We start from the raw sequence: 22059 nt of genomic DNA on the forward strand, positions 1-22059 counted from the left end.
CGCAAACCAAAGGCAAGAGCTCAAGTATAACTTGCCTCTCCTAAGTCACGAATCCTCTTCAGGAAGCGCTTTTCAAAATGGGTGGGATCCACCTCTGTTGTTGGCTGCTTTTCTGAAACGATGTCTGGATCTAAGTGAAGAGAGGAGGAAACAGATTAACCTCCAAGCAGCAGCCAGGACTGCCACCCTCCCCGCCCCAGCAATCCCTGAGGCTGGGACTGATCCTGGTCCGGACTCACTCTGCTCCTCCAGCTTGTTAATGTCCCTCATGATGGCTCGGAAGAAGGGTCTCTGGTTGGGATCGTAGTTCATGCAGCGTGTCATGAGGTCAGCGAGCTCCTTGCAAGATGGAGTCACAGGCCTGCAGCGGCTTTCATAAAACCTCTCCTTCTGTAAAACAGAATGATGACTGAGAGACCAAGTACACCCCTCAGACCTTCTCCACACCATCAGAAACAGCTGCCAATCCCCGTTTCAATCCCCAACATCCCTGCCAGTGTGGGTTTTAGTGGCCTTTTGTCCAGCATGAGGAAACCACATTTGTGATAGTGACATCCCAGACTCAAGGAGGAAGGGCAGCACCTCCCACTTCCAAGATGCCAAGTTCTAGGGAAGCCCGGCAGCTTCTCTGGAAGTGTGTGGCAACAAGCAATAGCCTTTCTGATCCTTCACACTCACCCGCTAGTTCAGTTACCACACTGCTCAGAAATGAGTCACACAAACCATGCCTACCCTACAAAGGTATTCCCTGCAGAGTCGGACAGAGCAAACAGTGTAAATACCAAAGGAAGGGGCACGAAGGCAGTCACGGCTGGACAAGACAACTCATTAAGTTCCCGTGAGGAAGTGCTCACACAACATTAAATGTAAAAACTACATGTATACCATGCCAAATTAATAGCATTCAGTCAGGAATGGCTCAGTTATGACCTTCTAAAAAATATTTTCCCCAAAATGTCTTATTTTAAAATAAAAAATAATATCACTTTTAAAAACTAAGTGAAATCCCTGCCTTTCATTGCCATGCTGCAGCTGGACTGCGCTGTAAGCAGATGCATTACTGCCTGCATTGTGTAGATGTAAGCATTACTGCCAGCATTGTGCTCATCTCCCCGCCACCCTTAGCAGTCCTCAGGGGAGGCAAGGCCCAAGCCTCAGTCCTGTCTAGGACAGCACCCATCAGGAGCTCCAAAGCATTTAAAACCTCGTTTTTATCCTGCAGCTGTTCAATGCCTGTCTGCTTTCCTAAAAACTCAACAAAGGACTCATTATTTATTCCCGTTTTATAGCCGATGGAGCTGAGGCTAAAGTAATTACTTATATTTGTAAGATGACAAAGCTCACAGGTCTAGGGATGGGAGGAGATTTGTGTCCACTTCTTTCCACTGTGCAAGGCCTATGGGCATCTGTGATCTTGCCCACCTCATTCTGAAAACACTGCTTACCTCAATAAGGGTCTTGTCTTTGAGGGGGATCTCTCCATTGTAGCAGATTTCCCAGAGTGTGGTTCCAAAGCTCCACTTGTCAGCAGCCACGCTCAGGTTCTTAGAGTCTTCAACACACTCAGGAGCGATCCAGGGGATTCTCTCTATGCACTCTGGAGGAAGACAACAGACCCTCCTATAGACCAGCTCCCGGGACCATCTGATATGCCCAACACTGCCACTGCAGCTGGAAGGGTGGGCCTGCAACCTGCACAATTCCTCGCCATAAGTCCTGTGTGAGCCCATCACATAGCAGTCTAGGTGTTCTGATCAGGGCCAGCACAAAGGCCCTATCCCACAAGCTTCCTCAGGAGGGCCATCTTTTAAAACCTGGTGTCAAAAGCAGTGGATGCCCCAGGACAGAGTCAGCATGGAAGCAGGTGTCTGAACAAAGGCTAGGAAAGAAAAGGGGAGGAGTGGGGAGGAGGTCTGGCACGCAGAGGCAGGCGGGCCTACACACATCCCACTCCATGGTCCCACACTGTCAATGCTAATTTTAAGTGCATTTCCTTCTTTTTAAGAGGACAGAAGAACATATTAAAAATTAAAATTAAAAAAGAAGCCTCATATCTCTTTCTCCTGATAACCTCTCAGGCTTCTTTTTCTGGCTTCTAACCAAGGCCAGAGCCAGCAATCTCAAAGATACTTCTTCTGTGTCCCCTGAAAATGACCTTGACTAATTCAGTGGCCTCCACAGAGGGGCCTCCTAGCTGTCCAGGACAGTGGAGCAGTAGTGTGGCTCCTGAGCCTAGCACTGGACTCAAGCTCACCTCACCTTCCCGAACCTCTTAATCTGTCCTGCACAGCTATGCACCAGTGCCCTGCCATGGTTACCTCAGAGACCTGCACCCGCATGAAGTACAAACAACTTCCTGAACTCGGTCTCACCTCCAAATCCCCTCCATTATGGGCATCTCTGGATGCCAGGCCTCTCTGCTTACACGAGAATCATCAATGACTCACCAAGGACAAGACCCTTGTCAGGGGTGATTGAATCAGGCTCCAAAGAACAAAAGATTCCTTCTCCTCCAAAGAGTGGATATTTAGGCCATTTCAGGGCTTATTCTCCTTCAGAGTTTCTAATCTCTTACTATACGATTGAGTAAAATTCACTGTGCTAAGGTGACTAAAACTCAATGCTGAAGGTAGCAGCAGCTTTAATAGACCAGGTCCCTGAGGAGGCTGAGCACAGCCTGGGCAGTACTGGCTTAGTCTTGGCTCCTGGGGCTGCTGTTCCTTCTAGAGCTGATAACTTGGAATAACTTAATCCACTGCAAGGGTGATAATCTCAGCAGTCTCTTGGTTAAAGGTAATGTGCTGCCTTCCAAATTGCCCAGTGGCTTCAGCCGGGTTCCAGAAGACAGCAGTGGAAGATCCAGGACATCTGGCTTCTACCCAATACCAATCTGTTTCTCATGGATGCTGTGCTATGCCAGCACCAACTGAACACAGCCCCTTTACCACAGGAGCAGCCAGCATTGACTAGGCTGTTGGGGTCTACCCTCCCTCTATAATATAGCCTACCCAGGCCACAGTAGCAGCACTGTGCACCTGTCTGCTGGCTCCCTTTCTAAAGGGAGGCCCAGCACAGCACAGCCCTTCTTATAGCTGGTGGTCAATGCCTGGTGGATAAGGAGGTAGTGGAGATGGATGGGGGATGGAAAGTGGGGACAAGATACGCACCTTGCCTGGTCAGCACAGAGACTGGGATGCCTGGGTCACTAAGCTTGATGAATGGGCCAATGTCACTGTCAATGCCCTCACGGGCCAGAAGGAGGTTTTTAGTGCACACATTTCCATGAACCAGGTCTTTATCTTCCTGTAGAATAAAAAGGGTCTATGTGGTAAAGCAGCCTTGTCTTCTCTGCCCAGACTCTCTGTTTTTGCCCACAACCTTGGCCCCATACACCAGCTCTCTCCACTCCAGCCACAGCATACCCCACAGCCTCGTCCACCCATGAATTCCTTTTGAGATATCTCCTGTAATGTTCTTTGGCCGGTCAACAAGACAGATAATGGCAGGGCATGCCTCAGAGACTTTGTGCACATAGAATATGTAAAACATGCAGCAGCTGGCCCATGGTATGTGCCCACAATGATAGCGCCAATGGACACAGGGGTTTTCCCAGATTCATTCAGTGTACTAAATAAATGCTTATCTTGATTGTCACAGCAGGGAAGAGAGAGCCTCAACTGAGGATAGCTTCCACTAGGTTAGCCCTGTGGGCATGTCTGTGAGGGCATTTTCTCAACTGCTAATTGACGCTGCCACTGTGTAGCACTAGCCAAGTATTAGAAACCCAAGGAGCCAGCCAGTGAGCAGCTTTCCTCTGTGAAAAGCACAGAAGCAGATCGTTTCAATCCCTGCCTTGGCTTCCCTCAATAATAGACCTGTAAGCCTTTTCCTCCTCAAGTTGGTTTTTGTGTTGTACCCTCAGAAAAGCAAACTAAAGCAGCCCTGTTCTTCCTCTTGCTGAATAATACAGTCAGTCCCCAACATGGTATCATTTTCTTCTAGGCAAGAGTCATAGGAAAGCCTACAGAACACAGTGTCCAGTTAACTGTTTGCATGATATACCCATGCACACAGAATTCTTTCCTTCTGCACCTGCAGCCTGCTACAAACCCCTTCTACCTGCTTACCAATACCCCTCACCTCAGCCCTTATACCCACTCCCCCCAACCCTCAGAGAACATGCTCGGTCCTGATGGGGATCTACATAAAAATATTCTTACCAAGTAACTCAGGGCACTGGCCAGCTGTTTGGCAACTTTGAACTTCCAGGGGGTAGTAAGTGCATCACTTTTCCGGTGCATGAAGAGATCCAATGGGCCCCCCTCCACAAACTCTTCCACCATGATATCTGCAGACACAGAAGCAGCCACCTCTGGAACCTTCTGTCTATCTGGAATTCTCTCTCACCTTAAAAGACACTGCTCAGAAAGTGGCCTAACCCCATGTTCTTCCACTTCCAATCTAGATGGCCTCCAGCTAGGGACAGCTTCTCCTGAGTCTCAGCCTGCATCTGTGTATGTCGAAACAGCAATACTTACCTCTCCCAGGGACCTGGGGACAAGGGTAATTTTCTAAACAAGGCATAGAAGTCCTTGGCTAAGTGTCTAACACATAGAGCAATGATTCACAACAGTGGCCCTTGCCACTGCTACTTTATAGCACCATACACTGCAGCACAAAGTTTAGCCTGCCCATAGGACAACTTTTCTCTTCCACAGGTCTCCCATCTGAACACAAGAGTAGCCAGCACTACAGAGTTTAGAGATCAAAGAGCTGGGGTTTAAAAAACATATAAACATCTTTTTCCTGGAAAGTCCTGTCAGGGATTCAGAGCAGAGGCTCTGAGCAGGCGAGCTGGCATAAGTCTCTTCAGCAGGCCAGACCCAGCTCAGGTCACACTCATCATCTGCATGCCCTGCCATTCCTCACTAGACTGCCTCAAGTCGACACACTTGGCCCCAGGGTGGCAAGAGAGAAATGTTAAAGAAATGAGAGAAACTGAACCAGGGCCATCACTGACCGCCACAAATGACCTTGATTTCTCCTATAAGCAGAAGGCAAAAAGCCGAAGGAGTCTTCACAGTACCCGCCCACCACCCGGCAAGGGCCAGCTGTCCTCTTCAAGGGAGAACAAACTTACTCTCCACATCTCGGACACACACGCCGTAGAGGTACACAATGTGTTTGTGAGAAACCTGTCTCATCATGCTGGCTGCCTCAAAGAAGGCCTGTGGGAAAGAAGAACAAAGGGATGTGTAGGCTCATACCTAAACTGCTAAGGGACTGTCCATCAGTGGATCCCAGAAAATGTCACCAATATCACCTCCCAGACTTGAATACTGCTCTCCTAGCTGTCCGGTGTCATGCCTTGACCTCTGGGCTGCTCTAACTAAGGTGTGGGATTTATTTAGAAAATCCAACAATGCGGAGTAAGGCTGGTGGGATGGGCTTCCTCATCACCAGCGTTCCCACAGCCACTAGGCCCACCTTACGCATCTAAACGCCATGAAATACCGGGTTTATCACTATGCTAGAACAAGCAGGCAGCCACACTTCTGGCGCCACACTTAGCCTTTGTCCTCTCTAACAATCTGGGAGTTCCTGGTCAAGTCATTTGACTCCTTTGGACCTTCATGCTGCCAAATGTGTGGGAGCCTGGGAAACCCCTTCAGAGACCAATCTGCTTGCTCCAGAACCCACAGCATCACACAGGGCTTTTGGTATCAGGGAAGGGGGACAGGACCGGGACAGGAGGCTGCTCCCTCCTCACCATCAGTCTTCCCTCACTACTCTCACATAGCCAGTCTGGCTAAGACAGCACTCAAGGGAGGAACTCTGAGACACGTGGCTGGGAATACATGGCCAACTCCCTCCCCAGCTCCAGAGGGGCATGCTTACCAGAGAAATGTCCCGGTGGCTGGGGTCTAGGACTTTGAGGATCACTTTTATCTTCTTCTCTTCAGCAATTCCTTCATCATCCTTGTAGTCCAGCAGGGTCCCGGAGTAGATATGTGTTCTTGTGCCTCTGCCAAGGTGCTCACCCTGAGGAAGGAAGCAGAAGGCTGTCTCTTCCATCATGCCTTCATGATGGCTCAGGTTAGGGCTGAGTCCTCAATGGGATACTGAACACAGTGGCACGGGACCAAGGCAAACATCATCTGGAGTCCTCATCAGGCTCTAGACAAGCACAAAGCTAGACTCATCGCAGCATTGACATTCCCTTGACCCAGTGACACCCCTACTCCTGAAAAACAGCTTGCTCTCCATCTCAGGAGTCACCCTGTAGTCCAGCTGCAGCTCATCCCAAACCTGTGAACTATCCTACAGCCAGTCAGATCAGTCCCACCCAGGGCAGGACAGACCTAAGGAGCACTCTGACAGGTGGCATCTCTACTCTCAGGCTGGGGGACAGAGTAAAGGGGCCTTTATCCTCTCGCTCGGATGCATGCTCGGTGGCCTTCAACGCAGAAGTATTCCTTCATGGTGCCTGAGCTCAGCCCAGTCTCTGTAAATGGAGTAATAATGGTGCCTGCTGCGGAATGTAGTGTCTAAAGGCTTCTGGTATAGACTGACACACAGTGTGTAGAAACTTGGCAGGGCGCCGCGTGTTCTGTTTCAGAGCCTTTTGGTCCATGCTCCACCCCTGATCCCCCCACCCCATGCATCACCCACCAGGACATGCATAAGAATCTTGAGAAGCATAGATCAGGCCAGCGTCAGCCCAAGCTAAGGATTGCACCCATCTTTTCCTCACGGGAAGGAAGGTGACGACACCACCAGAAGAACGAGACCCACCCATGCACAGAAGGATCTGTCTGTCTCTAAAGATCTTTCCAGACTGAGTTTCAATACTTCTGGTTTTTAATTCTTAATATCTGGAAATCAAAATGTGATTCGTAAAATTGAGCTGCTAACATTAGCCCCACATGGCCTGTAAACAGGAGCTCTTATGGACGCTCTTGTAAATACAGAAAATGGATTGTGGTCGATATCTAGGAAGCATGTTCCCTACAGAAAGACGCACCACTATTAATTGGGTATATTAATTTACACAAATACCACCGCTTGTTATCTGTCACAGCAGAGTGGCCATTTTTCCTCCCTGTCTGCTGTACTCTGGCAAAGTCCTGCAACTATTCATTAGAGCTGCATCTGTCATGAGGTAATCCATCAGCATTATGGGAAGCTGCATTCCCAGAACATCCCATAAAAGGCATATGCTTTTAAGACAATTACTCTTCCTTACAAGAAGACTTAATTCCAAGGGCTAGGTAAGAGAGCCCACTCCACCAATGTCCACTCCAGCATCCTTCAGCACAGTCTCTGTCTGAGCACAGCCTTGATGACTCATCTTCTGGGGCTCCACCTTAGTGCCCTTCCTTCCAAGATCAGCCTCTGCACAGTCACACATGCTGCTGAGGGCGGCACAACCACCCCCAGCTATGTAAGTGCTCTGTGGGCCTGGCTTAGTCTGCAGATTCTGGGGGCTGGGGGAATGGTCTGAGCCCCCCAGAGAGTTCCCTTTCTGAAGGCAGCTCTTGTCCTGCCCTGCCCTGTAGTCTTTGTTCTCTTCTCTCTAATCCTTTTGGAAGTTTCCCAAAGAACTATTATACAGTGGAGGCCATCATCCCAGACTCCCTCCACTGACACCAACCTCTGCTGCCATGTTAGTGCTCCCATTCCTCTACCCCAGGTAGCCCGCACCTCCTCATCCACATCCATCAAGGATTAGTCTCTCAGGGGCAGGCCATCAGCAAGATGGGGTAAAATGAAAGGTAGGCTGGGTGGTCTTGCCTCTTTGTTCTCTTTCCCTTAGATTTCCACAAAGCAGACTTTATTCTCCCCCTTAAATCCCTAGGGGTTCCCCATGGGGTGTCAGGACCAAAGCTGGACAAAGACCCTTGTGGGGACTTACTTGTATAATATCTTTCTTAAGGATCCGATCAAAACTCAGCTGGCTCATGGAATAGACAGGCTGCCACTCCTGGGCTTTCTTAGTGGCTACGAGCAGATTGGAGATTTCTGTGAAAAGATCAGAGAATTCTAAGCACCATGCTTCTCTGACATAGCTAGCCATGTGTGCTGAGCCATGGGGCTTACCGAGCACATGTTTGCTAGTTACATCACTGAACAAGTCTGTGTCACGTAAATGCTTTAAGTCAAACCCTCCAGGAGCTCGCAGGCTAATAACAGAGTCAACATGAGTCAGCAAGCATTCGGAGAGCTACAGTTTATCCAAGGTTCACACAGCAGGATCAAAGGTGAGGGAAAGATTCTTCGGGAAATAAACATTCAAATCTAAGAATAGCAAGGTGTGGTGGCATATGCCTATAATCTTAGCCCCTGAGAGCAATGAGTGAGTTGGAGAATATCTTAGGCTGTCTCAAAAAGACTAAAAACCAAACAAAACAAATGACAAAAGTCAGTCTCAAGAAGCTGGGGACCATGTCTGTCTCACTTTCTGCTCGATGTCTATGACCTAGAATAATGAGTGCTCAACAAGTTACCTGGTGTTGTGTTTACTCTGCGGGAATGAAAACCAGGACCTTGAACATGCTAGGTAAGCACTCTATTTCCCAGTTCCCAACAAGATGTTGCTAAATGTAGGAAGCACAGGCTGAACTGAAGAAGCAAAGGCAGATGCTCTGAGGCTAGTGAACCCTGAGAAAAAGGGAAGTGCAAGGTAGATGCAGATGCAAGGAAACGGCAACCTAGAATAAGGGGCCTAGAAAGCTTGCTAATGAAGCTAAACCTCTAAGCATGTAGCTTAGGAGTAGGCCATTTACCAAGCTCTTCTAAGTTAAACAGCAAATGTGATGCATGACCAGGTCTGCCAGGCCAGGGTTACACGGGCTCTAAGTAATTTATCCTCTGTCAGCTGCCTTCCAAACTCAAACACAGTACAGAATCCTCTGGGAATCAGGTAGACCTGACATAGTCGCTGAACACATCGTGTGTTTCCTTTAGCTGGCCCAGTACCACTGGGGAAGTGACAATTCACAGATGATCTCCTTGTTCCACTTTCTTATACTGGATGGCAATGAGGTTAGGGAGAAATAGTCTCTCATGGAAGTTCTAATTCTTGGATTCTGATAAGAAAGTTCCCAAACTCTGTAGAAATTCCAAGGCACAGTTCACAGAACCCGTGCAGAGACTTAGTATAAATAAATTACTAAGCAATAGTTACCACATTGGTTATATGACTATAAGGCCCCTCAAATCTTCTTAGAGGAAGGCTATCTGCTTTTTCCTGTTTATATTCATATGTTCTGGGTTTTTTTTTGTTTACATTCATATTTTGTTTTCTCTGCTGGGTACAGTTCTACAAGAAACTGTTAACTCCTGTGCCCAAGTTACAAAGACAGGAATTGTCAGCATCCTTATCTGTCCTCCAGATCAGAACAAAGGCTTAAAGAGACTCAGCAACCTAACCACAGAGCTAGCTAAGTCAGAGAGGAAGGCTTCACAAAGCACCTAGGAACAGCTCTAGTCTGACTTTTCTGCGGTACACATCTAAGTACCAGAACCTGGCTTCAGGCATCTTCTGGGTGCTTTTTTGGAGCCCGTTCCTTGCACAGTTCTTTTTTGATTCTAGCCTATTCCCTGGGAAAGTCAAATTAATCAATCTCTGTACAGCAATCTTGAGGAGGGAAAGGAATCAAATAAAATGAAGCTAGTTGGCTGGTGACATGAGAGCAGACAGAGGATGGTGGCAGACCATGTGGGAATCAGAGAGAAGGATGAGTCTAGAGGAGCTCGTGACTTGGTTAGCTTTGTGTGTCTCAGGGTACCTGCACTACGCTTGACCTGTGAGGGGGGAGCCATTTCACCACCAAGAAAGCTGTGCCTTCCTCAGGTTGCTAAGTGACACTGATGATACCATGCTCAGAGAGCTTTAGTTAGTATGCACTAAAGGCTCCACCACTGGCAGTCACTGCCATCATGATCAACCGCCATCCTAGTCTTCCACCAGAATGCTCCAGCCTTGTGCATCAGAATGCAGACATCATCTATGAGGAGCAACTGAGTGGGAATCAGCAGCACGCCCACCTGTGCTGAGGATCTAGAGGATAGGTACCTCCACACTCGTGCTGAGGAGAGAGGATAGGTACCGACACACGCGTGCTGAGGACCCAGAGGACCACATGTTCAGTGGTGTGTAGGCCTGAGTGCTGGGCCTGACTTGTCTGTCATGTGCTTCTGGCTGGCGGCCTATCTTTTCCCTAACTTAATTTATTCCATAAAGAGATGTATTTTCCAGTGTGAAAACTAGATCAGGGTGTCTAGCTCTGGGAACCCTACAGTTAGCAGTGCAGAGAAACTGGGCAACCTGAAATGACACTGCGTCTGTCACACGTTCCTGATTTTAGCACTTCTCTAATTTCCAGGTTCTGAGAGCTAACATGAGGAAGCTCCACACTGGGCTCCTCAGCTTTCTCTCCCGCCCCTCCCCTCGGATGACAGACACCTTGTGTCCCAGAGGTGCCTGACCACAGTACCTATCCCTATGCAAAGCATATGTAGGTGGAATGGAGAGGAAATATCAGTGTATTCAGGCGAGATGATGTTCAAATCTCCAGTCTTTGTCCACTTGGTGTCTTGGCCAAACATCCTGAATTATTCTGATAAGTAAATGGTGTACAACCTGTAAGGCTTTCAAACTGGCAGACCAAATACTCACTAAGATGTCAGTAGCCACGGTTATTACTCACTGTCACTACTACACCACTGCTGATGCCGTTAACTGTGAAGCCTTGAGCAAGTCACTATCCTGAAACCAACTTCCTATATAAAAAAAAATACACTAAACAATAAAATAGTCACTAAACTACTTTGAACATAGCAGGTACTACTACAGTGGAAGCTACTCCAACACTATCACCTGATGGGACAGCCCTGAACAAGATTCGGTGTGCATAGGCTCTCCATGAGTCGCCAAGCAGTGAGTGAAACAAAGACCTTCAGAGTTCTTAAGCAAGTGAGAAAAGTAGACACAGGCACTCTCAGTGCTCTGTTTCAGCAGAGCCTCCGGAAAGCCACACAGAGGTCTTCAACGCTTTTCCTCCACTCTTCCTCCAAAGCTACTGGCTTCCAGATCTATGCTCTTAGAGGTGATAGCTACATCAGAGCTCTGGACAGGCACCCTTCAAGGAAAGCACATCCTAGTCACCAGCCTTCTCAATTCAGAGGAAACAGTACCTACTTCTCCCAAGGACCATGATCCCTAGGGAAGACCTTTTAAAACCAGAAGGGAGATCATGTGGGTAAATAAGACCATTGGGCTTTAGAGCCCTAGGAGCTCTGAGGTCTCATAGCTAAGAGACAGGTGTGGTTTTGCCCTTTGTGGCACATTGGCTGGCATGAAAACAAAGGCTGCAGTTACTCTGAGGCTGGCAGGTAGCCCTATCTGATCAACAAGAACACAAGGCCTTCCTCTTTCACCAAATTCAGGAACTCGCCTTTTGCTGAGACTAAAACATAATTCACACACTGGGAACTCAAAGCCCTGAGCTACAAGTGTAGCTCAGCTGAAGGGCAAGCTCTTGACTTGTGTGCCTGAGGCCCTGGGTTGAATCACTAGCACTTCTAGAACACCCAGGCATTTTCTACCTGTTCCTTAGGAAGACTCTAAGGTAATTCCCTTCAAGAACAACATAGTCTCAAAGAGCCTGCTCCAAGGCTAGTGTCAAGAGCTTGGGTGCTGCCTTCTCTTCAAGGTCTTAGACTTCCAAGGACAGATCAGTAAAGGCAAGACAGCCTGTTGGGGTAGAGAAACAAAACCTCCAATATATGAGGATCCAGCATTTGGAGTTAGGCCTGACCCCAAGTTACCATGACTTTCCATGAGTCTCATTTCATTCTAAGATGAGGCCCTTGGCCAGGTAACCCCCAAAGCATCCTTTCACACTCACATTCTGAAGCAAGGAGTTGACCTCAAGGTCATTAGCCATGCCTCTCTCAGAGCTTAACCAAAAACAGGTGAGTCCCTGGCCCCTTGCCAGGGTTTTAGTTCCTGATCCTTCTATACGGCCCTCTGACTGCAGGAGAAGGCTGCAGTCCCTTGGTATGATAGCCAAGGCCTCCTATAAGCCCAAATCTGTTCTCAGTTCCATTTCTCCTTTCCTTCTCTACTTCACAATGGTCCTCTAGAAGCTTCCTGCAGCCCCTGCCCTGGCCTGCCACAGTGGTTCGGGCATACTCCACAGCTCTGCTGGGCATGCCTTTGCCTAACTGGCACCTCCTCTCATCACCTAATGCTCAGGTCAAGATCTGCCTCATGACTCAGGGATTTTGACTGTCTCTCTCTTTTCACCGCAGGGTATGTTATCTACCACCCATTAATTACTGAGGTGGTAGCAGTGATCTGTAATATTATCTGCACTAGACTACACACTCTCAGAGAACAGGGCCTGGAGTCTTCCCACCTAAGCTATGCTAGAACATTTGTCTGATATATAAGCCAAACTGAGTTGTCAAGCCACTTTACTCAAAGAACAAAGAAATCTCTGCTTATAAGTCTTCAGCAGACTCTTCTGCAATCTCACTGAGGCGGTAAGGAGAGGTGTATGTCTGTTATACAGACAATACTGGCACTAGAAAGAGGAGCTGTGACATGGGGACAGACCTGAAACAGAGCTTAAAGAAAAACACTTAGGACTATAGTTTCTTTAACTCATCCTTTAGCCCACATGGGGGAAGCATCACAGGTGGCAGAGGACAACCCAGAGGGGCACAGCTTGGTTCTGACACAGAGACCAACCTCGAGGCTTAGGCTGACAGCAGCGTTTCAGCACAAAGCTTATATTGTCCGTGCGCAGGATCTGCTTCTTGAGGTGGTTCATGAGATCTCTCAGGCTGGGAAAGTGGTCAACAGAGCCATGCAGGCTGTAGCGGCCCTTCTGCACCTCAATCTGAAAGTTCTTGAACTGCTTCTGGCCACCCAATACCTGCCATCCACAAAAACAACCATGTTTAGAATGGGCAATGTAATATTAGGGAGCCCAACCAAACAGTAAGTCAATAATGAAACAGTGCCCAGGAAAGGAAAAGGCGCCAGCGTGTCAGTAGGCGGAGAACAGCCAGCCACAGAAATGACACTTGGGTTTTGACCTGTAAGATGAAGGGATGAAAAAATGTCATAGGATTGTTGCAATTTTTTTTAAAACTTCACACGGTTTAGAATGACCAACTGTTGAAAATGGAACCCTAAATGAGTATTTATATCACCTCCTCTCGGGCTTGCAGAACTAACTGAAAGAAGAACCAAAATAATGTACAGAGGAGGAAGGGGTGAGGGGTTAGAGAGCTTTCCTCGCACACCTCTGCTCTTGCACTCTTCAACTCTCAGCGTTGTGAGTATCACGATAAGACCGGGCAGGTTAACATTTTATCATGGAGGGGAGGAAGGGATTAGGAGGCTTCCATCCCTCCTGATGATATAAATACAGTAAATAGCTGCTGGGGGAGGAAGAGCCATTTTCTTCAGTGGTATAGCTGCTAGGATGGATCCTGTGTTCCTATGAGCAATCCTAATTAAACTCAGTTGGTCATTAAAAAAAAAAAAAGACAGAGGGGGCAAGGATTATGGGGGGGTGAATATGGATCTCGTATATAAGAAAATATAATAAAGCCCATTATTATGTATAATTAATATATGCTAATTTTATAAGAAAAAACATTAATACTTTATAAAGATTAACTAGTACTATGCATGAAATAAAAAATTGCTGGCTAAATTCACCCAGAACTCTTTCAAAGTAAGACCTTGCACACCGTGAACCAGCCCAGGGAGAAGCACACTGGGAGCTGGCTGTCCATCCATGCCATAATTCCAGCGCCACAAAAACCAGTCTAAGCAGCTTTCTTCCACGGCTCTTTTTATACAAAGAAAAAAAAATGTCAAGAATGAGAACCAGGAAGATCTCCTTATGGTATAAACTGGGACCCAGCATTTAAAATATCAGTATCCACGAGGTTACTTCATCCTACAAACCCATTCACCCCCTAATTAACTGCATGTATATAAAATGAAATAAACAATCCTTTTTGTGCCTGTGTTCCCCCCCCCTCCCCCCCCCCCCCCCCCCCCCCCCCCCCCCCCCCGCAGGCAGCTTGACCAACTAGGATGTTGCTCTGATTCTACCTCAGGAGGCGGGGCTACCTCATACTTCCGTACTATTAAACTTCCTCCAAAGACTGATGAGTAAGTGAAAACAGGAAGCCACCAGCTCAAGGCAGCCCTGGGGGTCTGGCTGTTCAGGAACAGTCCTGGAACTTTACCCAGTACATCTGGCAGCCCTGGGTTCCTTATGAGATTTCCTCCTTCCTCGGTGACAGACAGAGCCCAATCCCTGGGGCTCTCTTAGACTTGTCTCCTGTTTCTCACGCCTTGCCTCCATTTATAGGCTCTTTCAATTCAGTTTTCCAGCCCAGGTGAGCCTCACTCACCATTGCTGGTAGATTTCATGTAGACTAACATATAAAGCTCACCATCTTCCCTGGACATGGTATATTCCTTCAACCCTAGCACTCAGGAGGCAGAGGCCACTGATCTCTGTGAGTTCAGACCAACCTAGTCTACATGGTGAGTTTCAGGACAGCCAGGGCTACACAGAGAAACCCTGTCTCAAAAAACAAACCAAAGAAACAAGAAAAGCCCAACCCACAACAGACAAACCTCACCCACCCTCACCATCCTCTAAAATTCTCTAAAACTTCTTAAGCATTCTAAAAAGTTGCACGAATAGCAAAGGCCTTTGAGGGGCCATGAATCAGCAATCCTGAAGTTTATGTGCAAGAACCCTGGGCAAGCGATTTATGTTAAATGCCCACAGCTGTTGCTGGGGAACACAGGCCATGTGAGGTGGCTGTCTGACATTAGTGACACCAGAGAATGCCACAGGCAAACATAGTTCTAGGTCTGGGGATTCTGCCACTGGCTATAAAATATGTCACTCTAGATAATTAAGCTAAAGTTCACATGAGCCTGATGGAAGGCAGTTTTCTGGTCACGTTCTACCTTCTGAGGCTACTGTCCTCCTGAGAGAAAAGAGAAGAGAAGAGGAGGAAGGAAAGAAGGAAAGAGGGAAGAAAGGAGGGGAGGAGAGAAAAAGGAGAGGGAGAAAGGGAGGGAGGGAAGACCAAACATGAGGTAGAATAGAGTCTGGCTACTGAGTGTCCGATCAGGTAGGATATTCTTTCCAGAGGACCAGAGACTTCCTCAGAGACCCGGGTGCTCCTTTCTGGCACAGTTCCTGGGATGGGTGGCAGATACCGAGTTGGCTGTATCCCCTGGCCCACACCTGTGTCCCTACTGACCTCCGACTTTTCAAAGCAGGTGACTGTCATAAGGATGTTGTCAAAGTCAGTGCAGCTCCACCTCAGCACGTACATTCCCTCCTCACTCCCTTCTTGCCGCAGCTTATTGATGGCATATTCCGTGCTGTAGAGAGGAGGAGGCAAGGGACAAAGGCTCAGACCGGAGTGCATGAGCTGCCGGGGACACCCAGCTCCCTGCACTAGCTCAAGCTTCCAGCTGCGTCCTGTCAGCTCCCCAACTACTCAAGTCCTCTCTGGCATGGCATGAAGCATGTGGTCAGAAGGAGCTGGAGACACCCAGAGTTTCCAATTTCTAGGGAAAAACTCACCTACTGCTCCCTTAACACACAGAGGCCTGCTTGACTGTCACAGATTCTGCAAAAACATGTCTGCACATCTTACCAGAAGAGTGTACCCCGATACTAGTGAGTAAGAGCTGCTAAGGATTAACAGGAGGAGTCCCATGCTTGGCCCTTTCCAGCCCCTCCCTCTAACTGCTGAGGAGGGCAGTTGGGGCCACTTCCTTTACTGCTGTGTTCTCAATGACCACACCTGACTGGGCTCACATTAAGAGCTAAGTTGGTGACAAGTGGAATAAACAGCTCGGCAGCGAGGAAAAGAGTATTAGAAAAGAACACACCTTATGCTCCTTTGCATTTCCCAAGGCAGTGAGTCTTGATGCCAAAGGGCACAGAACATTAGCTAAACGGTTACTAGTACCTGCTAAGTATGCTCGTATTGGTGAAAAAGAACTGGTGTGGGCAGTGTACTTTAGAAAAAGAGACATACAGATATTGGTGGCACTCATCTTTAATCCCAGCACTTGTGAGGCAGAGGCAGGAAAATCTCTTAGTTCAAGGCCAGCCTGGTCTACAGAATGAGTTCCAGGCCAGCCAGGGCTATACAGAGAAACCCTGTCTTGAAAAGGAAATCTCCCTCCCCACAAAAAGAAAAACAGAGACTTAAGTACTTTCTACCTGTGCCATATGGTCACTGATATCTCCGCCCCTCACTCATGCTGATTCCTCATAGGACACATACCCTGTCCCTTCTTTGAGAGCTGGCTAGACATTGACTCTTCAATGTTTAATACAATTTTGAATGCTACCTACTCCAAATAGTAGGTTACAGCCTCCCACAGACCTTCACACTCACTCAATGTCTTTGCTGTGCATGCCGACACAGCAGCAAGCAATGCAGACATAGCCCTGCTCTCTGGGAAGAGATGGAAGTCAAACAGAAAGCGCATGGACACAGAACTAAATGGTGGTGGTGTGAGGGTAATGAGCACCTGAGCTCGCAAAGCAGAATGCAATATCCAGGGAGGAGATACAGGGAGGGGACAACAGAATGTTGTCACTTTGTATAAGGTGATTAGAAAAGAGCTCTCAGAGAAGGCAACAGCTAACACCTGAAGGAAGCAGGGCTGAGGAAACTCTAGAGCATCAGTTCTCAGCCAGTCTGTTGTGACCCATTGGGGTTGCACATCAGATATTCTTCATATTAAATATTTACATTATGATTTATAACAGTAGCCAAATTACAGCTATGAAGTAGCAACAACAATAACTTTATGAGAAAGTGTATTAAAGGTTGTAGCATTAGGAAGGTTGAGAACCACTGCCCTAAAGGAAGGGTATTCAAGACATGGAGCAAAGGCCGTGCAAATATCTGGAGACTCAACTGAAGCCAGAACACCAGTTATGGTGGCCAGTTTCTTGTTCTGCAATTCTTCATGAGCTAATAAAGCTGTGAGGCTCTCTCAGCCAGTGACCACACACCACCAAGCTATCTGTCTCTCAGGTAACCAAGATGGGTAGAAGGGAGCAAAGCCAGTCACGTGGAATGCAGAGGAAGACAATTCCTAAGATTTAAAGATCTGCATCCTTTCTCCCTTCAGGTGCTCAGTATTGGACAGAGCAGGAGTTGGCTATGGAGAAGTGAAGGGGTTAGTTCATAAGAAGCAGAAATCAACTTAAGGGAGTAGCTGGGGTATGCTGTAAGGGTCATGGCAGGAAATGACTGGAAGGCCTGGGGGAAGCTTAGTGAACATGCTGTGCAAAGAAGGTGGCCTTCAAGTGCATGGCCACTCACCCCGCCCTCAACAACTGGCCACATGTGGAGCTAAGAGGACTTTCTACTTCTAAAACCTGGGCTCTTTTCACACCAAAGAAAATTGAGAGTATTCTGGAACCAACCAGATTGGACCATGACAGCCGTTCTGTATGTTGTGGACGATCAGTGGAGGAGCCACATCAGTACAGAGGTAATGGTGGGCATCCGCAGTGAGCCGGAAGTAGCCGTCCACCAGGGACACGAAGGACAAGGCTTCCTCATGAGAAGATAGCTTCAGTTCCTGGGGAGAGAAGACATACCAGTTACATCACTCCATTTTGGTGTGGCTGGCATCTACCTTCAGATACCTTTGAAAAGCAAATTTCAAATGCTCTAGAGCAGGGGGGTGGTGGGCTGAATCAGACCCCACCTAGCGTACAAGCACCTTAGGTCCTGACAGCAGAATCCTGAGAAGTGTGTGAGAGATGCAGAGATCAAGGCGAGACTTGGCAACATGCTGGCATCCTGCTTTCATGAAAGACCAGTAGCCAAGTACTGCCTGCCCCGCCGGTGGAGATACGGAGAGAGAGGCACAGTGTGAAGGGCAGGCTCTGCAACCAGCCGCTTCAAGTTCGCAGCATCCATACCTGCTGCTAGCCTCACACATATTTAACTTGTTGTTTCTATAGGTCAAAGTGATCAACTACTAGCAATTTCAAATTGTTTAACCAACAATTTGTGCATCTTTAACAGGTTACTTAACCTCTGTGCCTCTGTAAAATAGGAATGACCACCACCACCACCACCACCACCACCACCACCACCACCGAGTTAACATGGTAATTAAAACAGCTGACACTTGTGAAGTTGTTAAGAGTAGCAAATGCCTGGCACAACCTTAATGCTGGTATTGGTGAAGGAAATTCCAGCTTAAAGAGACAGGTATTCCGTGTGCCCTTCCTTGCTGTTACTCCCTTTGCAGCACTGTAGCCTGACAGAACCAGAGGCCTAAGTGGTGAGTATGGGCTCTGACCTTCAATATGGCAGCACTAACTGGGTGCTAGACATGACTGGCACATGATGGGGCTGCCCATAAAATGTGAACCCCAGCTACTGCTTCTCTTCCTTTGCTGTCATCTTACAAGGCTACCCACAGTGAATAACCAGATGACTGGCCTACCATCTCCACCACCCCAACTCCCTCAGATTCCTTGGGGGTTGGCAACCTCTTAGAAACCATAACAACACTGCAGACAGTGTGGGCTACAGCCAGGGAGCCTGAGGCAAATCCTGCCACTTTCTCACTATGAAGCACAAGTCCCTGTGGCTCTCTGCAGCCTCAGGTTCCCCACCTGAAACTGATGACACCCAGTTCTCCTGAAACAGTGGCTCTCAGCCTTCCTAATGCTGTGATCCCTTAATACAGTTTCTTATGTTGTGGTGACCTCCAATCATAAAATTATTTTCGTTGCTACTTCATCACCATAATTTTGCTACTGATATGAATCCCAATATAAATATCTTATATGCAGATGGTCTTAGGTGACCCTCTGAAAGGATTCCTTGACACCACCCCACACAAGGGTCTCAACCCACAGATTGAAAACTGTTCTAAAGACTCACAATCCAGACTCTTCACCACCAAATAACACGCTTCTCCCTCCTTTTCCTGTTTTCCTACCAACATCTCTCAACATTCTATTTCTCTCTTCACCTTTTAAATTTTTTTAATATTGATTGTGCATGCATGCCACCGTGCACATGTGGAGGTCAGAGGACGACTTTCTGGAGTTAGTTCTCTCCTTCTTCATAAATGTGGCTCCTGGGAATTGAACTCAGGTCATCAGGCTTGGTGGCCAAGTGTCTATACTTGTCACCTGTGAGCTACCTCACCAGCCCTTTACTTTAAGTACATTTTTTTCCTGATAAAGTTATTTGTTTTAATGTTTGAAAAGAGAGGAAATGACTAAGAAAATGAAAGGCATTCACAATCTCTCCACAAACAGGTAGCCGTGAAGGTGGAACACTTGCCCTAAAACTCGGCCAAGAAAATCAATGTCAGCTTGGAGATCAATATTTACAGTCTGCTTTTATTCTATTTACAGATCTTTCTTTTTTAACAGTTTGGCTATACAATATCCCACCACACTACGCAGGTAAACTGAGACCATTTTCCCAGCCTTTTATTTTATACCCAGGTGTTTGTAGTACTTTGATATGCAAATACTGCTGAAATGAACCCTTTTTGTTTGGTTGGTTTTTGGTTTTTGAAGACAGAGTTTCTCTGTGTAGCCCTGGCCGTCCTGGAACTTACTCTGTAATCCAGACTGGCTTTGAACTCAGAGACCTGACATGAACACTCTTTTTCATAAGCCACTGTCTCCATCTCATTGTTTCCGGAAAACATGTTCCCTGGGTTTCTAAATGGAACCCATAGAAATATTTTCAAGATTTTTGCCATATGCTGTCAAACTGCTTTCTAGAAGGTTGTCAGAAAGGCAATCTCTCCACAGGATAGTGTTTGTGCTGCCTCCCTCGGCTCTTCTTGGCCTGTGCATTATCTTTCTGACTTCGTTTTAAGCAAAACAAGATTTCCCTGGTGCTCACCCTTCACTTTGTAAGCATGCCTGTCACACTAGCCTGGCCTCAACACGTGTTATCAGGGGTGACTTCCCACGACAAAAACATGTTTACTTGGCAGGCCTACCACTTTCCCTGCCAAGCTGTCCTGCTTGTCTAGGTTGTGTCCTCAAGTGATACCAGAAAAGACAAAGTGAGGTAACACCCTCTGCTGTCCTAGAGCCCCTGGGTGTGCCTGACACCCCGATGGGGCTGTTCTGTGGCCTACTCATGAGCCCAGTGCGGCTTCCCACCATCTCATCTCAGAAGACCCACCCATTTCAGCAGACACACACACCTCTGCGGGCTCTATCTTTTCCTTTTAAAAATCAGAGATTAAGTTATGCTTAACAGTATGAGACAGCCCGGGGATAGACAGTCTATGGTAATAAACTTCAGGAAAGAACCTATAAGATACACAAGAGTGGCCCAAACATCAGAAAGTCAGAAGGAACAGAAAAAAAAAAAATTAAAGGATAAAGAGGCCAGGTGTTGGACTGAGCTCTGCTCTGGAGTCCTAGGGCACTGCCCGGCTTCCTGGGACCTTGGTCCTTGTAGACCCTTCTCCTCCCCACTACTGCTCCTGGTCAAGTGTGCTGAGAAGGTGAGCAGCTGGTATTTTCTGGGATTGGGAATGTGGGTCTGGTTGTATGGTAGATCAACGCTCTTAGGAGTCTCCACAGAGGTATAGAGACTTCCTAGGAGGTGGAGTCTGGGAGGCATTATATCAGCAGAAGCAACTGAAGGGAAGAAATAAGGTACCATTGCCAGGGTAGGGCCACCAAACAACAGGCTCTTATCCAGGACAGGCCTCCAACTACCACATCAACACGGTACAATAAATAAAGAATTAATTCTTTTTCTTCTTATCCACTTTTTAATGTATATGTGCCAGCCATACCTGTGCAAGCGCTCACAGAGGCCAGAAGGCATCATATTTCCTAGAGCTAGAGCTACGAATGGTTTTGAGTCACAGGACATGTATGCTGGCTTGCAAACTGGAGTCTTCTGAAAGAACAGCAATTGCTCTTAACTACTGGGTCATCTCTCTGGCCCACCATTTGCTTTATTTTTATAAACTAAATATTGACACTGAAATGACTTTGTGTAGTCAACAAACCCTAAAGCAGATGGACCTCTGTCAGAACCGAGCACCTGGGATGTGCCGGCATAACTCTGGAGCAGACACTGAAAGGGTCTGGCAATGAGACTTCTGGCTTAAAAGGGACCATCAAAGGAGCTTTAATTGGGAACAGGAAACTCTGGAAATCATGTGCCACAGAGTCTCTCAGCAGCACATCCAGTCTGGACAGCTCCTGAGCAGGCTTACCATGTTTTTGTTGTCCTGTTTGTTAATGCTGACCACAGACTCCTTTATGACAATGTGGGTGATTTCGGGGAAATAGGAAAAATTGTTCCACTCTTCCCGGAGTTTGTTTCTCTCATCATCCTTCTTGTGTTTGTTATATTCCAGTTTTTTCCGTTTCAGTTTATTTTTTTCCTTTTCAACAGGAACAACCTGATAACAAAAGTGTCAGGATCTGGTTAGCTTTCTCATTTTCTCTTGGCGGAAGGTCATTGCTTCCAGCAATTTCATACAGGGTCAAGGCCCAAAGAAGAGAAAGCCAGCATGCCTGAAGTCAGAGGAATGCAGGGAATCATGGGCTTAGAAACAGAGAATCCTGGGATTTCGCTCTCTAAGAGTCCATGCTGAGCACCGTGCATGATTTATAATGTGCAGGCTGGTGCTGGAGGGACATAACCGCTGTGTACCAGCCTCAGGCCTGCTCAACTCCAAACTGACCGTTCCCAGCCAGACAGCACATCTTCCCAAATACAAATGGTCAAAACCCAAGTTCCTCCTGCTACCCATGTTTTGACTTTATACTAGTGCTGAAATGAGGCTTCAAGAATTCATATCTCAACAACTGACACCTGAAGAGCACATACCTGTACAAAGTAATCTAGATGACTAGAATGAACTCTGCGTGACAGACTCCACATTAACTTCCTGACATCTCTGAGCTACTGTTTCCCAGCCACAAAATATCAACTTTTAATATCAGT

The 22059-nt window shown here is 47.3% G+C and overlaps 1 protein-coding gene across 1 annotated transcript in view; it reads right to left on the bottom strand.

Annotated features, from left to right (window-relative positions):
- Jak1 (Janus kinase 1) overlaps positions 1 to 22059 on the bottom strand; it is a 44084-nt gene that overhangs the window by 6419 nt on the left and 15606 nt on the right. Inside the window, exons 7-18 of the mRNA XM_052176842.1 lie at positions 21323 to 21511; positions 17517 to 17674; positions 15319 to 15442; positions 12761 to 12947; positions 7916 to 8022; positions 5899 to 6042; positions 5141 to 5228; positions 4221 to 4348; positions 3168 to 3303; positions 1446 to 1597; positions 240 to 390; positions 36 to 130 (exon numbers count right to left, since the gene is read on the bottom strand). Coding sequence (XP_052032802.1) covers positions 36 to 130; positions 240 to 390; positions 1446 to 1597; positions 3168 to 3303; positions 4221 to 4348; positions 5141 to 5228; positions 5899 to 6042; positions 7916 to 8022; positions 12761 to 12947; positions 15319 to 15442; positions 17517 to 17674; positions 21323 to 21511 — 1659 coding nt within the window. The remainder of the gene's footprint in view (positions 1 to 35; positions 131 to 239; positions 391 to 1445; positions 1598 to 3167; positions 3304 to 4220; positions 4349 to 5140; positions 5229 to 5898; positions 6043 to 7915; positions 8023 to 12760; positions 12948 to 15318; positions 15443 to 17516; positions 17675 to 21322; positions 21512 to 22059) is intronic.

This window comes from Apodemus sylvaticus, chromosome 3 (genome assembly GCF_947179515.1).
Source record: "Apodemus sylvaticus chromosome 3, mApoSyl1.1, whole genome shotgun sequence".
NCBI classification, from domain to species: Eukaryota; Metazoa; Chordata; class Mammalia; order Rodentia; family Muridae; genus Apodemus; species Apodemus sylvaticus.